The sequence below is a fragment of the Rhinichthys klamathensis genome, unplaced genomic scaffold, assembly GCF_029890125.1.
Source record: "Rhinichthys klamathensis goyatoka isolate OS25496 unplaced genomic scaffold, OSU_Roscu_1.1 h1tg000395l_1, whole genome shotgun sequence".
Classification (NCBI taxonomy): Eukaryota; Metazoa; Chordata; class Actinopteri; order Cypriniformes; family Leuciscidae; genus Rhinichthys; species Rhinichthys klamathensis.
Genome location: NW_026606897.1, coordinates 524058 through 544959, shown reverse-complemented (window position 1 = coordinate 544959; position 20902 = coordinate 524058). Strand labels below are relative to the sequence as shown.

The 20902-nt window shown below is 39.3% G+C and overlaps 1 protein-coding gene across 1 annotated transcript; it reads left to right on the top strand.

The window, feature by feature from the left end:
• Positions 1-5238: 5238 nt before the first annotated feature.
• has2 (hyaluronan synthase 2) lies at positions 5239-15035 on the top strand. Its single transcript, XM_056234401.1, has 4 exons — positions 5239-5713; positions 10320-10946; positions 12664-12765; positions 13585-15035. Exons 2-4 carry the CDS (start codon positions 10320-10322, stop codon positions 14512-14514), a joined length of 1659 nt encoding a protein of 552 aa, XP_056090376.1. The 5' UTR covers positions 5239-5713; the 3' UTR covers positions 14515-15035.
• The last annotated feature ends 5867 nt before the right edge of the window (positions 15036-20902 follow it).

The following is a 20902-nucleotide window of genomic DNA, read 5'->3' as shown; positions in this document are numbered from 1 at the left end:
GAAACCGATCCACCTTCATTCACCCCTGTGAAACTTCAAATATCGACAGCTCCCTGGTCCCATCTAGTCCATGTGGTTTTGGTGTGTAATTTGGTATTTTGCCCATTAAAGGAAACTATGTCATTTCACAGTAAATAAATAGTCTGTATTTTTTAGCCAAATGACCATCTCCATGTCATGACAATGTACACAGCAACAACAGATGAAAAAAGTATAGGACATAAAAGCCAAAAAATACTAAGCACATAGATCACATTTCTGACAGGAAATCTCTTGGTTCATTGCCTAAACAGTAAAGCATAGGCTAATATTTCTGCAATCTTCACTGAGGCAAACTTCAATTCAAGGAATATTCCAGGGACTTTCTGTCATGATTCTGCCTTCGTTTCCCAGATCTTCTCTTGTCTTGAGGCAGGATCATGACAGACTCATGTTTTATGTGTAAGCACATGGCCATTTGTTTGGGCTGTGTGCTTGCGTTGTCTTGTCACCCTACCCCGCCCCCTTGTTATCTCATCTTGTAATCATGTCATGCTTTCACCTGTGTTCCTGATTAGTTTGCTCCCTATTTTATCCCCTCATGTTTTCTGTCCCGTGTCAGTATTGTCAATCATTGCGTGTTATTCTCTGTGACAGTCCTGTGAGTACTTCGTCTGAATCCTGTTTAATGAGAATTGTGAGTTTGTGTTGCTGTTTGTAGTCATCGTCAAGTCAGAATCTAGTCTTCATTTATCTTCTAGTCTTAGTCAAGGTGTATTCTCCTCCAGTCCTGTTTTGCCCCCTCGTGGGTTTTTGTTTTCTGTTATGTGTCGTAATAAACCTTGAGTGTCTGCATATCGTCTGCGTTTGGGTTCTCTCCTTAAACCTCATGACACTTTCATTTAAAAAAGCAAAAATCTGAGTTACAATTAGGTATTTACAATGGAAGTGAATGGGGACAATCTGTTAACATTAAAATACTCAGTTTCAATAGACACAAGACATAAACAATATACATGTTAACATGATTTTAGAATGAAAAAAACACTTACTTTCTTTTTTATGTAAAGATATATTCAGTTTTATAGTTTCTTTGTCATAACTACACAACACCTAAACCCCTAGAACAACCATAAAAATTATGAAAACAACTTTACAGCTCAAATAAAACAAGTTTTAACAGAAGAATTAATGTAAGTGCTTCATAAAATTATAAACTCAACATTTCTGCTTTTAAAACCTCTAAAAACTGCCCCTATTTACTTCCATTGTACGTCGAAATGGTTTTTTGTTGTTGTTGTTGTTGTTGTGCAATTAACATTATACAACAAATGCTATTAATCAAGCTTAACTTGTATTGGACTGTCCCTTTAAGGGTGACCTAACATCGCATTCTGTCTCTAAAGCTTAGTGAAAAGAGGCGAATATTCAAATTGAATTCCTATAATGAAATCAGTTCGTCTTAATTCTGTTCGGTGCCATGCTAACATCACTCACCATGGAAACCACAAAACAGGCAGGGTGGAGTATGTGGACCTGAGTTTAACTCTCTTTCTCACACACACTCACACACATTACACACATGTGCACCCCCACACGTACAGTGACACACTGAGGAAACACATGTTGGAGAGGCACACTCTGTGCTCAATGCCCTCTTTCTCAGAGCAGCTCTCCCACGTCTGATGATAATCACCTCTCAGTGAAAGGGCCAGTTATTGACTACAGATGATAGCTGAGCCACCGGATGCACTTTTGGAAAATGTGAGTAAGGTGCTTTGCTTTAAAGTTCAAAAGGCACTTCCCCTCATTACTCACAACAGTATTCACTGTCAATACGGAGCGCTTGCACACGAGAGCAGAGGTATCTATCTATCTATCTATCTATCTATCTATCTATCTAGATAGATAGATAGATAGATAGATAGATAGATAGATAGATAGATAGATAGATAGATAGATAGATAGATAGATAGATAGATAGATAGATAGATAGATAGATAGATAGATAGATAGATAGATAGATAGATAGATAGATAGATAGATAGATAGATAGATAGATAGATAGATAGATAGATAGATAGATAACTTTCTTTGGAATGTTGTGAAAATGCCCTATTGACATTTATTCAATTAAATAAAATGTTTTATTATTTTTCGCATTGGTTCACATTTATATTTCTTCACAATTATATTTCAGCTGAGAATTGTTTCGGTAGTGAGGAATTGAGCAATCATCTCAAAGGCGGTGAGGATCAACCTCCAAATGAAAATATTCAACTCTACCCGTTGTTAAATGGCATATTTGTTTAACATTTGTGGTTTTGGTAAAGGAGCAGGACTATCTTACATACAAATTAAGGCCAGATTAAAGGGGTCCTGAGGGGCGCCATAATTCATGAGCAGCAGATAAGCAGCAATCAGTCTTAATGACTTGGGCTTTGTTCATGCACATTGAACTTTCTTTCCTGTCCACAACCCTAGATTTCGAAAAATTGACTGTGAGAGAAAAAGGTTGTGTAGAGGATTTCTGGGCTGATGATGAGTAAGTGAAGAAGCAGATATTGGAAAGATGCCAAAGAGCAGATATGGCACCTAAACCCTTTCAACATCTACCAGTGGTGCTCATGTTCTAGAGCTAAACACACAGAGAGCAATAATAATATCAGTGTCTTTGATCTAAACAAAATGCAAAAATGAGTTGCACATGTCCTCTCAATGATACCATTGTTCCAAGTGAAATCAAGAAAGACCATGAACGTCTGTGCAACTAAAACTAAAAAGTGAGCTATCTCAGATTTCTAGCCCCATATAACAGGCACAAGCCCCCAGGTGATGTTTGGAGTGCCCGACAAGGATAAGATCCATACGTATGGAACACAATGCTGTACTGTACTAGACACTAGTATAGCACTTTTTTTTTCTTTTTTTTTTAAATGAGTCAGCAAAACATGTGGTTGCTCTTCATCAAAGTCAGTTTAGGGTCAAAGAAACCCCAACTGTGAAGCCGGGACTCATTAGCCTCCATCCTTCAGCACCTCTGCAGTTTGCTGGAGGAGTCCAGCGTTTTTTTGTTTGCCATGCTTTAGTGGAGGTTATCCTATAGAGACACATACAATGGTTGCCATCCTCTTCCCCACCTCGGATGCTTATTTGGTGCATTACTGTGAATCCTTGCTCAAATAAACAGTAGCCCAAATTGACACATAAGAAACTGCCTTTGCACATGAATGGACCGTTACCTAAGCCTGTCCATGTGCTGCCCCTGCTGGGTAGAAAAACTCTTTTGAACTTTGTAGAGATTTGGTTGAAAGATGAAAAGTGGACATAAACAAATGCATATTCGTATAGGTTAGGGTAGAAAGGTCTTTGATCTTATTTTCCTCTAAACTACTAGATGGCACAAAAACTTGCCGTAGCACTTTCCAAAAGATGCACGTGGAAATTCGGCTCATCCACGACATGATTCTTTGCTAATTCGATCTAATATTTTCTCTTTTTAAAAAAAAAAAATGTTGTAGATTTAAGTAGCAAATGAGAATTGCTAAAATGATTGAATATATTTTAAAACAAAGGTCTTCTTAATAATTTTCAGTTTTGTTCAAGATAATTAAAGCAACAGTTTTTCAATAATGGAAGAATATGTAAAAGTATGGTATTTGGGGTAAAAGTCTGGGTTAGGGGTTGCTGTTGGCACTAAAGGCACAATAATTAACATGATCAAAAACTGGCTGACTTTTCCAGTTGTTGACATGACATAGTTAGATTCAGATGGTAAATATCATATATTAAGTTGGGTTTCCACCTTAAAGATAATCACTACATTCATAATAAAACCATCATATTTAAAAATATGATATTAAACATATCATATCATAAAATATAATTTATTGACTGCAAATCTATATTAAATTATTATGGGATCTCCTTCAATGCTTTCAGAATCTCTACTTTTCTAAATAATTCTGTTTCTGTATTTTTTAAATATATTTATATAAAAACATTATTTTAATGGCAGTATATTTATTGGAAAAAAATGAATAATTTTATTTATTAAAATAAACAGAAAACAGTACAAACTTTGCTAAAGTGATTGTCTTGAACAAGTATTAACTTAGACATTATTAAAAACATATTATTTTTCTAAAGTATTTGTATCAATACTGTGTGTCTTTTACTCCGTGTGTGGGGGAAAAGGGCTCACCTTGCCAACTCATACATTTATAACATTTAAACAAAATAAACAACTTTTATGATTTATTTTCACACAAGATCTGTTGCTCCATGGGAGTAGTGAAAGGCACATTTTTTCTTAAAGTGATGTGCCGTTTCAGCCCTGTTGCACCCTACTTGTTGATTTTTTTTAAGGAACTGTGATGCTCATATCGCTCAATGTTTTGAAAGAAAGAAAGAAAGAAAGAAAGAAAGAAAGAAAGAAAGAAAGAAAGAAAGAAAGAAAGAAAGAAAGAAAGAAAGAAAGAAAGAAAGAAAGAAAGAAAGAAAGAAAGAAAGAAAGAAAGAAAGAAAGAAAGCTACACATTTTAAAAGAATAGTTGTACGTATGAAGACTTTAGATGTAAAAGCCTGTGCCATCTGGTATTTTCTTCTTAAATGAGCATTTTTATCAAGCTCGTATATTTACCCACTTCGTCTTTGTATATCAAAAACATTGTTACATTGCAAGGTCTGCATCACTGACCGTAGGCCTGTTATAAACCAACTTCCACTGTTGTCAATGTGAACACATTTAGAATTGTGTGGCGCGCTCTGGTGGTAAATACGCTGCCTGCCCTCAAAATCACGAGCGCAACTGAGAATCTATGAGCATTAACAAGTTATCAGGCGAGTTTTATTTATGATATTCTATCTGTACAATTGGCAAAATATCAACTGATTATTAAAACGTTCAGCTTAATAATACCTACAATTTTCTAAAATAAGTTTTTTTGTATCCCCTTGGTAAATGCATTAATTAATGCGTTTTATTTTTTGTAATTTATTTTTTAATTGTTGTTATTAATTCATTTATATATATATATTTAAAATATTTAAAAATATCTTTATAACTTACAGTTTTCTTTTTCTTTTTTAGCTGAAGACTGTTTGGCTAATTGCTTGATAAACTCATACCCACCCCCATTTCGGAAGTTTGAATGGGCAGCACTTTTTTCTCTTAGATGTTCGCTCCTCCTCGCCCCCGAACCAACCCCCTTATTAAAACAAGTCCAAAACCCTGCCCGGTTAAAAGAGTCTCGAAAATGTATGGCTAACAGGAAGCATAAACCTAAAGCGTCTGAAAGAAATTAGACGCAGAAAAGGACAGTTAACTAGGCTACTTAAAATCTGTACGCTTGGAAAAACTTGAATCAATTACATTTTGAGTCACCAACAATGCCTACTGTTGGATAACTTATTTTATTTTATCAGATGACAAAGTCAGACTGAACTGCCAAGATGCTCCAACAGACCTCATCACAGCAGAATGATGCAAACTGTATATGATGTATTGGAGGAGGAGTGAAACTTGAATGTGCATTCGTTATATGGAAAACGTGGATACTGCACATCTTTGCAATTCGAAGCAAGGAGTTTTTAGATGCTCCATGTCGGTCTCCTCTGTTTTTTTGCCCACAAACTTGTATGGGAAGTTTTGTGCAGTGTCTGGAACGTCCAGAGACTCGTCGGACAGCATCCCTGTTAAACTAACGGGACATCTTCACATAGCTGCTCCAAGGTAAGATCATGAATTATTCTGTGTATAACTCTTTTTAATAATAGGCTATACTTTGCTCTGCTAGATTAATAGTTATATTTGCGTGCATTTCATGTTGTAATGGAATTTTAAACAATCATGAGGGGTGTGAACTTGAATGAATGGAGTTCAGCCATAAGTGTTTGCAATACACGTGCCTTTTTTTTCTTTTCTTTTTTTTTTGTCCAACAGGTTGTAGGCTATTTAATATCTCTCACCGTATTTCTTAGTAAGACTCAACTGTACAGCTGATAAAGAACAGCAGACATTTTCATAGAATTATTTATTTATCTTCACAGCAGTATTGGTAAACCTGTGATGCATCAGCTGCTCTTTCTGACAGGTTTCATACACGTTTTAGGCTTCTAAACAACATCGACTTAGTACTTTTACTTAGTTAAACCATTTTGTGTATTTGAAATTCTACAAGGGCTATAAGCCAATTAAACACCATCTGGACACTCTGACCTATAATAGAACAGAACAGATATTGCGCGCAGTCCAGCAGCAGCTGTAAAACTGGTGTGACGCAGCCCGGGCTAGTAATGATGCGTAATGACGATTTTCAGTAGGCTCTCTCGGGAGATACCATGTATACGTGAAATAATATAAACTAAACATTAACTTTTTATACAAATGTCATTTTCTGTCCGTACAATTAAAGGAGAGAAGTCTGTTTAGGTTCGAATAGTGCAACTGAACTATGTTGTGGCGTCCAAATTTCAAAAATACTTTTAATACAAAACTTGTAGCCTAATAAATTGATAGGTATATGAATATTTTTGGTTACACTATTTTAAGGTGTCGTAGTTACATTGTACTTACTTAAATAAGTACTGAGTAATATTAATTACATGTAACTTACAGAAGGCCTACTAGAGTTATGGTTAGGGTTTGGTTTAGGGTTTAGTTACTGTTAATTATGCATAATTTACTGTTACTACCATGGTAAGTGCATGTAGTAACGTGTAACTACGTCACCTTTAAAAAAATTAATTGTTACAATATTTTTTAACTTAGGTTTCAAAACTGAAGCCAGTCTACCATCTATCGTCACCTCTTCAAGAACGCGACTTGTGTTCGCCAGTGTCTTTATTATGTGATTTGACTAACTTGTAGGCTAATCTAATTTTGCAGTTATTTGAAAAGGCTACTGAAACGTACATACACTTGCATGTTTGAAGAATACATTCTTTTGTTTTGACTTTCTTTGGGGGGTTCAAGCCTTAATTATGGGGTCCCCCATAATTTCTTTATTCTGTTGAAGACAAAAGAAGATATTTTGAAGAATGTTGGTAACCAGCCCCATTGACTTCCACAGTATTTTTTTTTCCATACCATGGAAGTCAATGGACCCATCAACTGTTTAATTACCCATATTCTTCAAAATATCTTCTTTTGCGTTCAGCAGAAGAAAGAAATTCATACAGGTTTGGAACAACAAATGCTCAAAAAGACTATTTTGATCAATTTGATGCCAAACTTCCTCAGCATTTTGCAGATATTGCCTGTTGTAAGTATGAAGGGTGTGTGGTTGTGTCATTGAAAATCAGGCTGCATTTGGATGTCATAAGGCTACGACCTTGGCCATGTGCCTGGGATAAGACCCAGCTGTTCACCACACAGTCTAGCACAGACAAAAGAATTTGTGTCAAGTCCAGGGTACCATTGGTAAAAGTTCATGCAATAACCTAATTGCAGTTAGCCTTCAAGGCACTTATAACAACTTGTGGAAATACCACATTATTTCTTCTGACCTGGTGGCAGCAGCCTGAACAATATGGCGACTATAAAGTCTGACAAAGCCACACCACAGAGCCATGGCAGAGTGATGGATGTGTCTCAGTGCTAGTGGTTGGATATATCCTTTAGGAGGCAGCTGTGGCAGTTCCCCAAGTTCCTAGATTCCCTGCCACCTCAGAACCACCCACTTAGGAGAAGCAGAAGCTTCCTCCAATGCCTAGGAATACACTGGGGTATCTCAGAATGGCAGTTCGAGCAACAAGGCAGTGTCTCTAGCTTTGTCTCTGTGCCAAAATTCCCACCAACACAATTTCAGTGAAACAACTTATTTGATGAGAAAACCCATTAGCTATAGAGTTTATGCTACTAGGAAGTTTGCACACATCTTTGAAAGCTATCTGTCTCTTTTAAGTACTCTAATTGTTTTATTTATTTAAATTAATTTCATATTTTATAATATTGTATATTTTATTTGTTTTATTATTCATATTTTAGTTTATTTTTATTATTTAATATTTAAATATTTAAACCATATGATGGTTTATGAATACAGGATCAGCAGATCACCAAAGTACTTTTGCTAATTTTAGAAGACAGCTCTCACAGCATCCACTTTACTCATTACAGCGAGATGGTCTTTCTGCTGGGCCTTAGGCCTGTTGCGCCTTTGGCACCGTTTCTCCTACTTTTATTATCTCCTACTTTAAAATTATCTCCTACTTTTCTACCCAGTTCCTCAAAAGAAGTATTTAGCTATGAGCCATGGATTTCCTGCTGCATAACAACTGTTGTTGATGACCATTCACGACTTATTGTGTTTCAAATGAAGCTTTGTCTAAAGGAATCTCCTCCAAATCTGAGGATAAAGATGAACAAATCCTCTGTCTCCATTAAGTTAAACGATCTACCTGCCCCTACATTCAGGCATAGTGTAAAAATCCTCTCTAGATTAATAACATTTTAATGCATAAGAGTCAAGCAAAGTCATTTTCTGGTGGTGCTCAGGAGGCGTTGCAGGCCTGGGTCCCTTTTGGCTAGTGCAAATGTATTTTTCTTGCAATGCAATATTTCATCTACCTTCAAAGCTAGAGTTATAGTTTTCCCCATTGAGGATGATTCAACTCTCAGTGATCCAAGAGTGTCTCCTCCCTGCTCTGTTGGATCATGGCCAGATGATATACACGACATAGTCAACTAGTAATGCAAACAAAAGCATTATATATGCACTATTTCAGAATGATAACAAACAAAGATAACTATGATGACAACTTTTCCATCCACATTAATGGACGATAATCTTCAGTTTACTATTAGTGTGCGCCCGTAAGTCTGATTGGCTGTCAATGCTTTTATCGGCCATCAGCTGGAAGAAAAAGTTTTCAAAGTGATTCCAATGATATCGTTCCTCTGTGTTGATATCATTATACTGTGGCTATTCTCATTGAATTAGAATGATTATTACAACTTTATGGCCTCAGTTACCGTCCTTGGTGTGAATGGGCCTTTACTGCAAATTACCATATTTAATTCAGTCAGACAAAATCTATTGATGGCAAATGTTTCACGCAGGACCACTTCATCAGAAGGATTATCTAATAGGACGCACATCCCCATTCACAACAAGACGAGTCAATCTGCACATGTAAACCCTGCACATTCATCATTGGAGACACAAAGCCTGCACCAATTTTGTGTAAACATGAGAAATTAGGTCATTTACAAAGACAGCAATGCTTCTGATATCCCATATATGACGTGGTTAGCTTTAGTGGCCTTTTAGGTGTGGGCCACATTTTGTCTTGTCAGCAGTCTTAGAAGTTTCAAATTAGCCTTTCGGGTTCATGTAGAGTTTGAACAAGACATGAAAACAGGTTTAGGGATACCCCAAGAGTAGTACAGGCGTTTGAGACATTAACACCACATGTGGCCCTTAATCCAACAGGCTTGCACGTGTCTGTTGGATAAGGTGGGGTTTTTGAGGGTCCAGAGGGCCTCGTAAACATGCAGGATGACGTTCAAGGTTGTGACACGTGCCAGTTAGATTCACACTGTGCTGTAGTCCATCATATCAGCCTCTCTCCCAGGCCAGAACCGCTGTAAAATCTAAACCAAGAGGGATAATATCAAAGAAAAAACGGGATTTGAATGGTGAGAGTCGATAAAACAAGACACCATCATTAATACAATGGCTGTCTTCAGCAGTAATAAGACAGAGGGTCTTTAGTGCAGCCCTCTGAAATCTAAATTTCACTGTTCATGCGTTCCCACGGAGATATAAACAGATGATGTCAGAGGGTGGTGCTGCATAGTCACGTCTGCCAAGCAGATGGGGAACTGTATTAGTTAGGAAACTTGGAACAAATGGTCATAAAGACCGCTCAGATTCAGAAGAGGAGGAAAGAGGAAGAAATATGATGCTGTCTGAAATATACTGCTGCTTTTCCGGCAAGAACAGATGCATGTATTCTATGCTTGTATATGAGCAAAAAGCATGTCATTGCCACCGCAAAGCTGCCCACAAGTCTGCTTTAATTTCATTCATGAGTGCTGTCCATAAAGCTGCTCATAAAGGGAAGGTTCAGCCAAAAATGAAGATTTTGTCATTGTTTACTCACCCTCGTGTCGTTCCAAACCTGCATGAGTTTTGCTCTTATGCAAAGCACAAAAGAAGATGTTTTGAGGGACTTTTTTCTTCCTCATACAATTAAAGTAAATGGGGTCCAAAATAGAGATTTTTCTAAATGTCTTCTTTTGTGTTCTGCAGAAGAACTTATTTGGTTCATTAAAAATTATGGATATCATTCACCCCTCGATATCCTATTGTTTTTGTTGTTGTTTTTTTCAGATGAGATGTGACAAAGCGATCAGCTACTTAAGGATTGTTGGGACGACACTGTTCGGCATTTCGCTGCTTGTGGGAATCTCTACTGCTTATATCATGGGGTATAAACTCATAACGACTGCAGGCAACTATTTGTCCTTTGGTCTTTATGGAGCAATTCTCGTCGTTCACCTCATCATCCAGAGCTTTTTTGCTCTACTGGAACACAGGAACATGAAACGCTCCCTGGAAACACCGATCAAACTCAACAAGTCACTGGCCCTTTGCATCGCAGCCTATCAGGAAGACCCCAACTACCTGAGAAAGTGTTTAATATCTGTGAAGAGACTCACCTACCCCGGGATAAAGGTCATTATGGTTATCGACGGGAACAATGATGATGACTGCTACATGATGGAGATCTTTCGGGAAATCATGGGCCGGGACAAGGCAGCCACCTATATTTGGAAAAGCAACTACCACCAGAAAGGACCGGATGAAACTGAAGAATTGTACGCCGAGAGCTTGCAGCACATTTCTCGCCTGGTTCTCAACAATAAATGTGTGTGCATCATGCAGAAGTGGGGCGGGAAGAGGGAGGTCATGTACACCGCCTTCAAAGCCCTGGGAAGAAGTGTCGACTACGTACAGGTGAGTCTATCTCTCTCAGGCGGCTCAAGCCAAGGACACGGGGGCAACACAGGCAAATTGTACAAAGAAGCTTTTGTGACTTCTTAAATGGATGCTAGGCTGAAGCATGTAGTGCACTGAGAGTGAGGAAAGTACATTCCTGGTTAACACTGATGCTGTTCATTGAGGGACTTCTGTGGGAAATCGTTTGCATATTCCGGGGCTATTTCTGGCACTTCCAGAACAGATTGCTGGTATTTTCCATGTCATCTCAGAGCACATACTATTAGCTCATGACACTGAGTGGTTATTTAGCTCAATGGAACATGCCACATAAATACATGTTCATAAATAAGTCACATAAATACATTAAACCTCCAAGGACCCATCTATGGTGGTTTATTCTAAACATGTAATTCCCGCTCCTGAATTTTTACGAGCTACAACCAAAAGAGACTAATTATTTTAAAGAATTTAATAATGGCACACAGTTGAGAACAGCTGTATACATGTGTTTTCACATTATAAAATAGACTCTATTTGGCTTTGGTAGATACTTGAGGATATTTACTTTTGTTTACGTTTGTACAAAATGTCTTTCTGGAGCTTTATTGGCAAAACTAGTGATCAAATGTCCTCTTATGTAATCCAAATAATTGTGCAATCAGTAATGACGTAAGAAAGAATTAAGCTCTTTAAACCTAGAAGAACGTCTCTGGGAGCCATGGTTACAGGGGAACAAGACACTGCGTCCTCTAGTGGACATTATGAGGCGTTCCCCATAGTGTCCACTAGAGGATGCAGTGCGAGTTCCCATTTGAAAGGGAACGTCTCAGGTTACACATGTAACCATTGTTCCCTGAGAAGTGGAACAAGACACTGCGTCCTCTAGTGGACACTATGGGTGGCAGACGTCATAAGGGCAGCGTGCTTATAATAAATCGAATGTTAATGTCCATTGGTGTGGACGCTAATATGCTTATCATTATAATTACCATTCTTGGTGTTTAAACCTTTTTTATTATTATCTTTTATTTTATCCACATGCCACCTGGTTCCAATGAGATCCCTGACCTTTGCTTTGAGTGTAGAGCCCTAACTGTGTTTAACTTATCACTGATCTTGCTACCCGTCTTGTGGTTAGTCTCAGCATGGGGTTTAGTTGTAAAAACAAAGTGGCATACATGACTTTCTCTGGAAAAAGCAAGAGAACATTTGGGCAATGCTTGTTTAAAGTTTGAATGTTAGAACACTTAACCAAATCTCTATCAATATTTGAACAGTGTGTGTCCCCGTGTTTGATGCGCCTACATGTTTGGCCCTATAACTGACTATGTAAGCAATGATTAAGATGACCTCCAGGAAAGATTGATATACTCGTCCCAGCATATTTAGCAGCACATTTGATTTATTGTGACCACTCAAACAAAGACAATATGGTGTCTATACAAGTGATTGAGGAAAATAAAAATATTTGATTAGATAAATCTCTTTAAAGGAACGCTTCATAATAATGATGATATTAGGCATCGTGTTAAAAAATGTGATGCCTCAGTACATGTGGTGCAAACACTTATTTTACTTAATTATTCTGAGAACATTTTGTTCTGAAATATGTCAAATTCATCAATGAATGAATGTTCATATTTCAAAGGAAAAGGGCAGAGTTAAAAAAAAAAAAAACTTTACTAATTAGTGTGTATCCTTTATTGATGTTTCTATATTGTGCTGGATGCAGGTGTGTGATTCAGACACCATGTTGGACCCGGCCTCCTCAGTGGAGATGGTGAAGGTTCTGGAAGAAGATCCCATGGTTGGAGGAGTAGGCGGAGATGTGCAGGTATGTGTTCTTTTACAGTTTTAACAACATTCTACTGTATCACTCTAACACATCAAACATTTAAATGATATACGGCATATATGCGTTTTTTTTTTTTCATTTCAAGTCTAAGTGTGGCAATATGTTTGACAAGCAAACTTTGACATGAACTCTTTGTCATACATAGATAGATAGACTTTTTATTTGTTTAAGTAACTGAAAAATAGCTGCTTGTTGTTTGTAGATTCCATTTGGTTTAGATATTTTATCTAATGCTGTGACAAGTGTCCAAATAATTTCAGAGCAATTGATATCCATAATGAGGAATATGTTTCCTTTGATATTAAATGTAATTTATTTTATAAAATGTTCTATTATAGATTGAGAGTTACTGTAAACGCACTGTTTGTAGGTTACATACAGTGTAAAACTTTAGTATGGCAACATGGACTGAAAAAAAATCTCTGTAAAATCTGAATTTAGGGTTTTTCCCCACCCATTCGTCAAATGGATAGTCAGGGGAGTTGTTGTTTTTTGGGGTGGAGGAGGGTAAATAGATTGTTCATGATACTTAAATATTCCCACACCAAACTTTGCTGTGTTCAGATGTCAACAGAAAAGCATATTACTGGACATCCTGTACAAAGAGCCTTTAGATCTTTGATGGGTTCTCACGGTTATTTAGTGTTTCACTCTACATTTTGATTTCTGATTAATTTTCAAACATAGTATATACATCAATGTGGCTGATGACCAAGACATACAGGTATATGTGACATTGTATATGTTGAACTACAGGCCCTTTGATTTTAAATTATCTTTGTTAATCTATCCCTCTAGATTCTGAACAAATATGAATCATGGGTCTCCTTCCTCAGCAGTGTGAGGTATTGGATGGCGTTCAACATCGAAAGAGCTTGCCAGTCATATTTCGGGTGCGTTCAGTGTATCAGTGGGCCACTGGGGATGTACAGGAACTCCCTGCTTCATGAGTTTCTGGAGGACTGGTACAATCAGACATTCATGGGAAGCCACTGCAGTTTTGGCGATGACCGCCATCTGACCAATCGAGTCCTGAGCCTGGGATATGCTACAAAATACACCGCCCGCTCCAAGTGCTTGACCGAGACACCCATCACCTACTTGCGCTGGCTCAACCAGCAGACCCGCTGGAGTAAATCGTATTTCAGAGAGTGGCTTTACAACTCCATGTGGTTTCACAAGCACCACTTGTGGATGACCTACGAGGCCGTCATCACCGGCTTCTTCCCCTTCTTTCTCATCGCCACTGCGATCCAGCTCTTCTACCAGGGCAGGATCTGGAACATCCTTCTGTTCCTGCTGATCGTCCAGGTTGTGGCGCTCATCAAAGCTTCGTTTGCCAGTTGCCTCCGTGGAAACATCGTCATGGTCTTCATGTCCTTCTACTCAGTGTTATACATGTCAAGTCTGCTACCGGCAAAGATGTTCGCAATAGCCACCATAAACAAATCCGGTTGGGGAACGTCTGGAAGGAAGACCGTCGTGGTGAACTTTATTGGACTTATTCCGATCTCAGTTTGGTTCACCATTCTTTTTGTTGGCATTATATATTCAATAATCCAAGAGACCCGAAAGCCTTTCCCAGAGTCTGAAAAAATAGTTTTGATTATCGGCGCAATCGTGTATGCCAGCTACTGGGTCGTGTTCTTGACTTTGTATGCTGTCCTCATTATGAAGTGTGGCAAGAGGAAGAAAGGACAACAGTATGACATGGTTCTTGATGTATAGTGTTTCCCAGTGTCCTTCATCCTTTCTACGTTTACATTAAAAACAATCTCAGACTGCTATCTGAAGGCGGGCTCTCCGCAGGTGACAGGAAGTGACGCCGAAAAGAGACATCATTGCTGCTGTGACTGTTAATAAGGACATTCCTTTGCAGTGATAAAGGAAACACATTGTAATATGTGAGCTTTGACACTCTTGATGTTTTAGTATTCTTTGCACTTTCACGTTCACTCTCAATATGCATAATGCTTGATATAGAACTTTAAGGAACAAAATACCTCAATGGTTATGTTTGCATTGTGTGAGTGTCGGATGAGACTCAGTTTTTTCTTAAGTAATTTATGATTTTTACTTTAGTTTGTTTTATAAATATAAAATATATTATGTATACATTTTTAGACTGAAATCCAAAACAGAACTTCTGAGTATTTTTTGATTGTGCTGTACTTTGTATTTGCATAATGTATTTTATTGCCTTTTATATAGACTTGTTTATTTTTTTTGCTTTGCCACCAAAGATTTTCTATTTTCGATAAATATGAGGAAATGTACCTCTTTAAGACTTGCCTGTCTGACCAAAATGTGAAATTAAGAAGCTGGATTTGTCTCTGTGATGACAGCAATAAAAGGCAAATCTAGGGATAAGTTATTCGTTGACAAGAAGGGTGATGAACCTGTGTTATTATAATAAGTATTACATGGAGTTATGACCAGTCTATTTATACAACACCAAGATTTATGGCTTTCTAACATGATTTAAAAAAAAAAAAATTATGAAAGTATCGTTTGCTGGTTCAGTTGAATGTTTTGAATTGTCCCACACAATCTATGCAATTTCAGCATGTGGCAAAATCACATTTCTATGCAAATTCTCCAGAAATTGACACAGGAACATTTGCACAAAAATGAGGCACAGTTGCCTCTAGTGATTGTTATTATTTAACACAATCTTATGTCATCCATCAATGCCCAGAGCATTTGCAAATCAGCTTTTCTAGTGGTGGCAAACCTTAATTTCCAAGTAATGCCATGCCTTAATTTCCTGGAAAAGCTCTGACTTTATTTGCCAGCGTTATTTTAACATTTACCAAATGTTTAAGATAACGATTTGAATCATATATCAAAGTGCCAACATGTGATGATGAGTAATGTTATTTTGTGTTACAATAAACTATAGATTGTAATTGATGAGAGCTTTTACTAAGGCAGTATTGTCATAAAGCTCTTTTGTGTTTGTGCCAAATAAAATAAAATACTTTATAATGCATATCCAACATGCTGTTTCCTTTGTAAGCATCATGTCCTTGAAAAATAAATATATGACCTGATGAATCTGTTTTTTTTTCTCTCTCTCTCTAACTCTGGCATCTGTTAGTATAGTGAATAGGGGAATTCCTGAGACTTCAGACTGTTCTTATGCACAAGGACCTTGCTTGGACTTTGTTCTGCTATTTCATCAGCAGCTGATGAGGGATGAATAGAACAATTATGTGCATGCTGTATCAGGAAGCAGGATTGCCATGGAGAAGCTTTTTGTTTATGACATATACAGTGTAAGCACAATGAAGTAGCCACGTAGTGGAAGTCTAGACTGTGCACTTAAAAAATGTCTGCAGCATTGCAGCATAATCCCTCAGTGCATGCTGTCACATTGGGCTATAAATCAAAGATGATTTCATGGGTCAGGGTAGACATGAAACTCACGGTTCTGTAAAAAGAGTCAATTATTCTGTTCGTAGCCGTAGCCTTGGCAGGAGATATCCATCTCAAACACTGCTGACAACTCTTAATCGTGCCCATGGCAGTGTTGGGAAAACCTTGGACTGATGACGGCTTGAACCCAGAAGCCGTCTTCCCTGGCTGTCCAAAAAATTCCTCATCGCAGACAGTGTGCAGTCTTGGCAGCTACAGCTACTCTTCCACTCAGCCACAGGTGGAGAGGATTCCATCTGTAAGCTCCAGTCATGTGTAGAATAGGACAAGACCTTTGCTAAGTGTAGCAGAATTCCTGGAAGTTCACTGCAATGATATTTATGAGGGATACATGTGTTCAACAGGACTTATCCCATGCAGCACAACTGTGCACAATGGTGCCATAGTCGGTTTTAAAGAGATATTTCACCTAAAAATAAAAAAAACAGTCTTCATTATCTTAACGTCATTCAAAAAAGGATAGGTTATTGTCAGGGTTGTGCAAAATTTAGAATTATATCTATCTATCTATCTATCTATCTATCTATCTATCTATCTATCTATCTATCTATCTGTGGCAGTTTGTATTTTTAGGTTAAGTCCGACTACGCCACCCGGAAATAATCCGGGAACCCACAAATCATTCAGGTACACAAAGCACACAGATACTGTAACACTTTCCTACTTCATTTTATGCTGGGGTGCCAGACAGATATATATTCTGCCAAAATATAATCAAGATATAATCTTGTTTAGGGTCGTTAGTCACGTCAAGAAGGAAAAGTGAACACAGGACACATGTATTAATTAATTAACATGAACCCTTAATGTTGCAAGAGTAGACTCTAAGAAAACCCAATCACTATGATTCGATATGCAAATATTTTAGTAGGCTATATTCACCATGACAGAGTACCAATTTCATCACACCACACATCACCATTGGAATAATAGGAATAATAAACATACACAAGACCAATATAAACAATACAGCAAACAACGCAGGTTTCATTCATATCAAACCTTCTTCACACAGTTCACATGGTCTTAGTGTGAAAGGATTGTGCGAAAAGAGGAGTTCAGAGAAACAGTCTGTTGTGTTGGCTTTAAATGTTATGCTGAGTTAATATGCTTTGCCCCTAGGGGCCTCTATACACTGATTTCACGCAACCGCCATTTTGAAATCGAAAGCGAGGCTCCGGTGGGAAGAACCCCGGAAGTACAGATAGACAACAGTGCCTTGGACTACCAACCTGAAGCTGCTGCCGCGATTTACACTATTGGATGTTAATATCCAATATAGGATATGTATATAGTTCGTTCCTGCTTCTTTTTTTACGTTCTGAATTATATATAAAAAATTATTTTATTTATAAATGAATTTCACTGTATATAGTCTAAAATATGAAATAAATGTATGTACATTTTTAGAATAACTAATTTCTACATTAAACACAACAATATGCCATCGCATTCGCGACTCTCCTATGATTAAAGGCGACACTTCCGGTTTTCTTCCCACCGGAGCCATTTCAAAATGGCAGCTGCGTGAAATCAGCATATGAACCTGGAGTGTTGAGGTGAAGAAGTGCGAGAATAAAAAGATGGAGTGTTGAGCTTCTGCACGCTTGTTTAGCTGCGTTTTCATTTTATTAGTACTAGTATCAAAATACAACATTTTGGCGACGAGGATGGCAGCTCTCAGTTTACCTACGCCAGCTTTGTTCTTGCTATGCCCGGGTCATCCCTCGGTACCGATTCATACTTGGCGGAAGATGTTTGAAAACTATCTTGTCGCCATCGATGCTACAGGAGATCGGTGGCCGGAGGAGAGGAAGCGCGCCGTTTTACTACAATGCCTGGGAGCCGAGGGTTTAAAAGTTTTCTACACACTGCCTGATACAGGTCGGACTGTTGCCGATGCTTTCAAGGCTTTGGAAGAACATTTCCAGCTGGCTACGAATGTTGTAGTCAAACGACATAAATTCAGACAACGCGCTCAACGGCCGGATGAATCAGTAAAGGATTTTGTTGTTGCTTTACGTAAACTCAGTGTACACTGTGACTTCGGCGATCATACGGAGGAGATGATCCGAGATCAATTAGTGGAAAAAGTGTCCTCTGCACGTATTCGGGAGCGTCTCTTGCTACAGCCACAGTTAACACTGAAGGACGCGCTGCTGATGGCTGGCCAAACGGAGACTGCCGTGGGGCACGCGCAAATGCCTGATGCGGCATCAGTGCACAAGATTAAATCTGTTCAGCGTGGCATGCCACAACGAACTCAGAAATACCATGGAAATCATGCGAGTAAAACACGATCACAGTATACTGCACAGAAAAATCACAGTTGCTTTCGTTGTGGGTCTGGCTCTCACTTGGCTAATGCTCCAAATTGCCCTGCTGCCAAAGTTAAATGTAAGAATTGTGGAAAAGTGGGACATTTTGCAAGGGTCTGCCGCTCAGAAAAAAAAGTGCAAGCACTTGACGCCCCTGAAATGGAGGTCCCCGAAATTGTGCAGGTGCTTGAAGTGGAAAGGAAACCGCTGTGTGAGAAAATAAAATGCACTGTGACCATTGGAACTGAGGGAGTGAGCCCTGTCCCTGGTTGAGCTCACAGTCGACACGGGTTCTGCTGTTTACATCCTCCCTCATCACCTTTATAAGCGTCATTTCAGTACATCTTCTTTACGACCCCCCCGTGTGAAACTGGTGACTTATTCTAAGGCGGCACTGCCTATTCTCGGATGTTTGTGTGCACATGTATATTACAGAGATGCGGTGGCCAGTACTAGCATCTATGTTGTTGAGACAGGCACCCCTATACTGGGCATGGACTTAGTGTCTGGCCTAAACATTTATATTGCTGGAAATGAAGTGGTCTCACCCCCCTCTCCTGCCGTGGTTAGACAAGTGACGGCTGCAACAGAGGCCATCGGATGCGCTAAAGGCTTTGTACATCAGGTGAAAGTAAGAGAGTCAGTACCGCCGGTACAGCAAAAGCTGCGCAGACTTCCTTTAACGGTTAGGAATGCAGTTGCCAAAGAACTTTGTCGTTTACAAGCTGAAAACATCATTGAGAGGGTGGATGCTTCCCCATGGGTGTCACCTATTGTGGTGACAACAAAGAAAAACAGAGAAATTTGCTTATGTGTGGATTTGCGGGAGCCAAACAGGGCAGTAATAATCAATAGCCATCCACTTTCACAGATGGAGGACTTATTTACTGAATTAAAGGGGGCCACAATATTTTCAAGCATCGATCTGAACAATGCATATCTCCAAGTAATGCTTCTCGAGGACAGCCGAGATCTGACAGCTTTCATCACACATGAAGGGTTGTTTCGATTTCGTCGGGTACCGTATGGCTTGGCCTCGGCAGCTTTTCAAAAAATGATGGTGACAATATTGAAAGACCTTCATTGAGTCCAGAACTATCTAGACGATGTGATTGTGTATGGACGCACGGCAGCCGAACATGATCGCAACCTGCAGGCTGTTTTAACAACACTACAGCATGCAGGTCTCACACTGAATCGGGAAAAATGCAAGTTCAGCTGCACAAGCCTTCCTTACTTAGGACATACTATCACTGCCCAAGGCCTGCTACCCACTGACTGCCATATTCAGGCTATATTGCAAGCACCAGCTCCCACTGACGCAGCCAAATTACGTTTATTCTTAGGACTGACATCCTGGTATTCACGGTCTGTGCCAAACTACTCTTCGGAAGGTGGAGCCTATGCGGGCATGCTTAAAGAACATGGGTGTTTTCAGTTGGACTGAGGATGCACAGAAAAGCTCTGAGAAAGTAAAGGAGCTCATTGTGAACAGCCTAGCTTTGGCAATCTTTGATCCAGCACTGCATACGCTGGTAACCTGTGATGCTGCGGATTATGGAATTGGGGCGGTGTTAACTCAGATTCATGCAGACGGTTCGGAGCACACCGTCGCCTTTGCCTCTTGATCACTCTCAGCAGCAGAGTGAAAATATTCCATTGTGGAGAAAGAGGCTCTAGCCTGCGTGTGGGCTGTGGAACGGTGGCAAACATTTTTGTGGGGCCGACGATTCACGCTTCGGACGGACCATCAGGCCCTAACTACACTGCTGGCGACTAAAGGTATGGGGCGTGCTGGAATGCGCATCGCGAGATGGTCCGCACGTCTGCTTTGCTTTAACTATGAAGTGTCATACAAGCCAGGAGCCGAAAATGTCACAGCAGACTGCCTCTCACGCCTACCTCTGCCCGCCGGTGAGGATGCGGTTTCTACCATGGAACCCGATATGGTGGCATTCCTCTCTGCTGAACTCCGGGCTCTTTCATTGGAGGAGTTCTCCACAGAATGCACTGCTTGTCCTGAACTGACAGCATTGCGACAGCAAATACTTATAGGCTGGCCTAAAAACAAGAAAAACCTTCCACCTGAGCTGGCGTCATACTTTCATGTCAGGGATGAACTTGCAGCACAAGACAGCCTGGTCTTCAAAGGTTCATACCGCTTGGTGGTGCCAGTATCTCTGCGGGGTGCCCTAATTAATTTAGCTCATCAGGGTCACCAGGGTATCGTCAGGACCAAATAGCGTCTTCGTGACTTGTATTGGTGGCCTGGCATGGACCACTCAGCCCAGTCCGCAATTTCTTCGTGCCAACTTTGCCAAACCCATGACAAAAGTGCAAAGACGCATACACCTCCACTC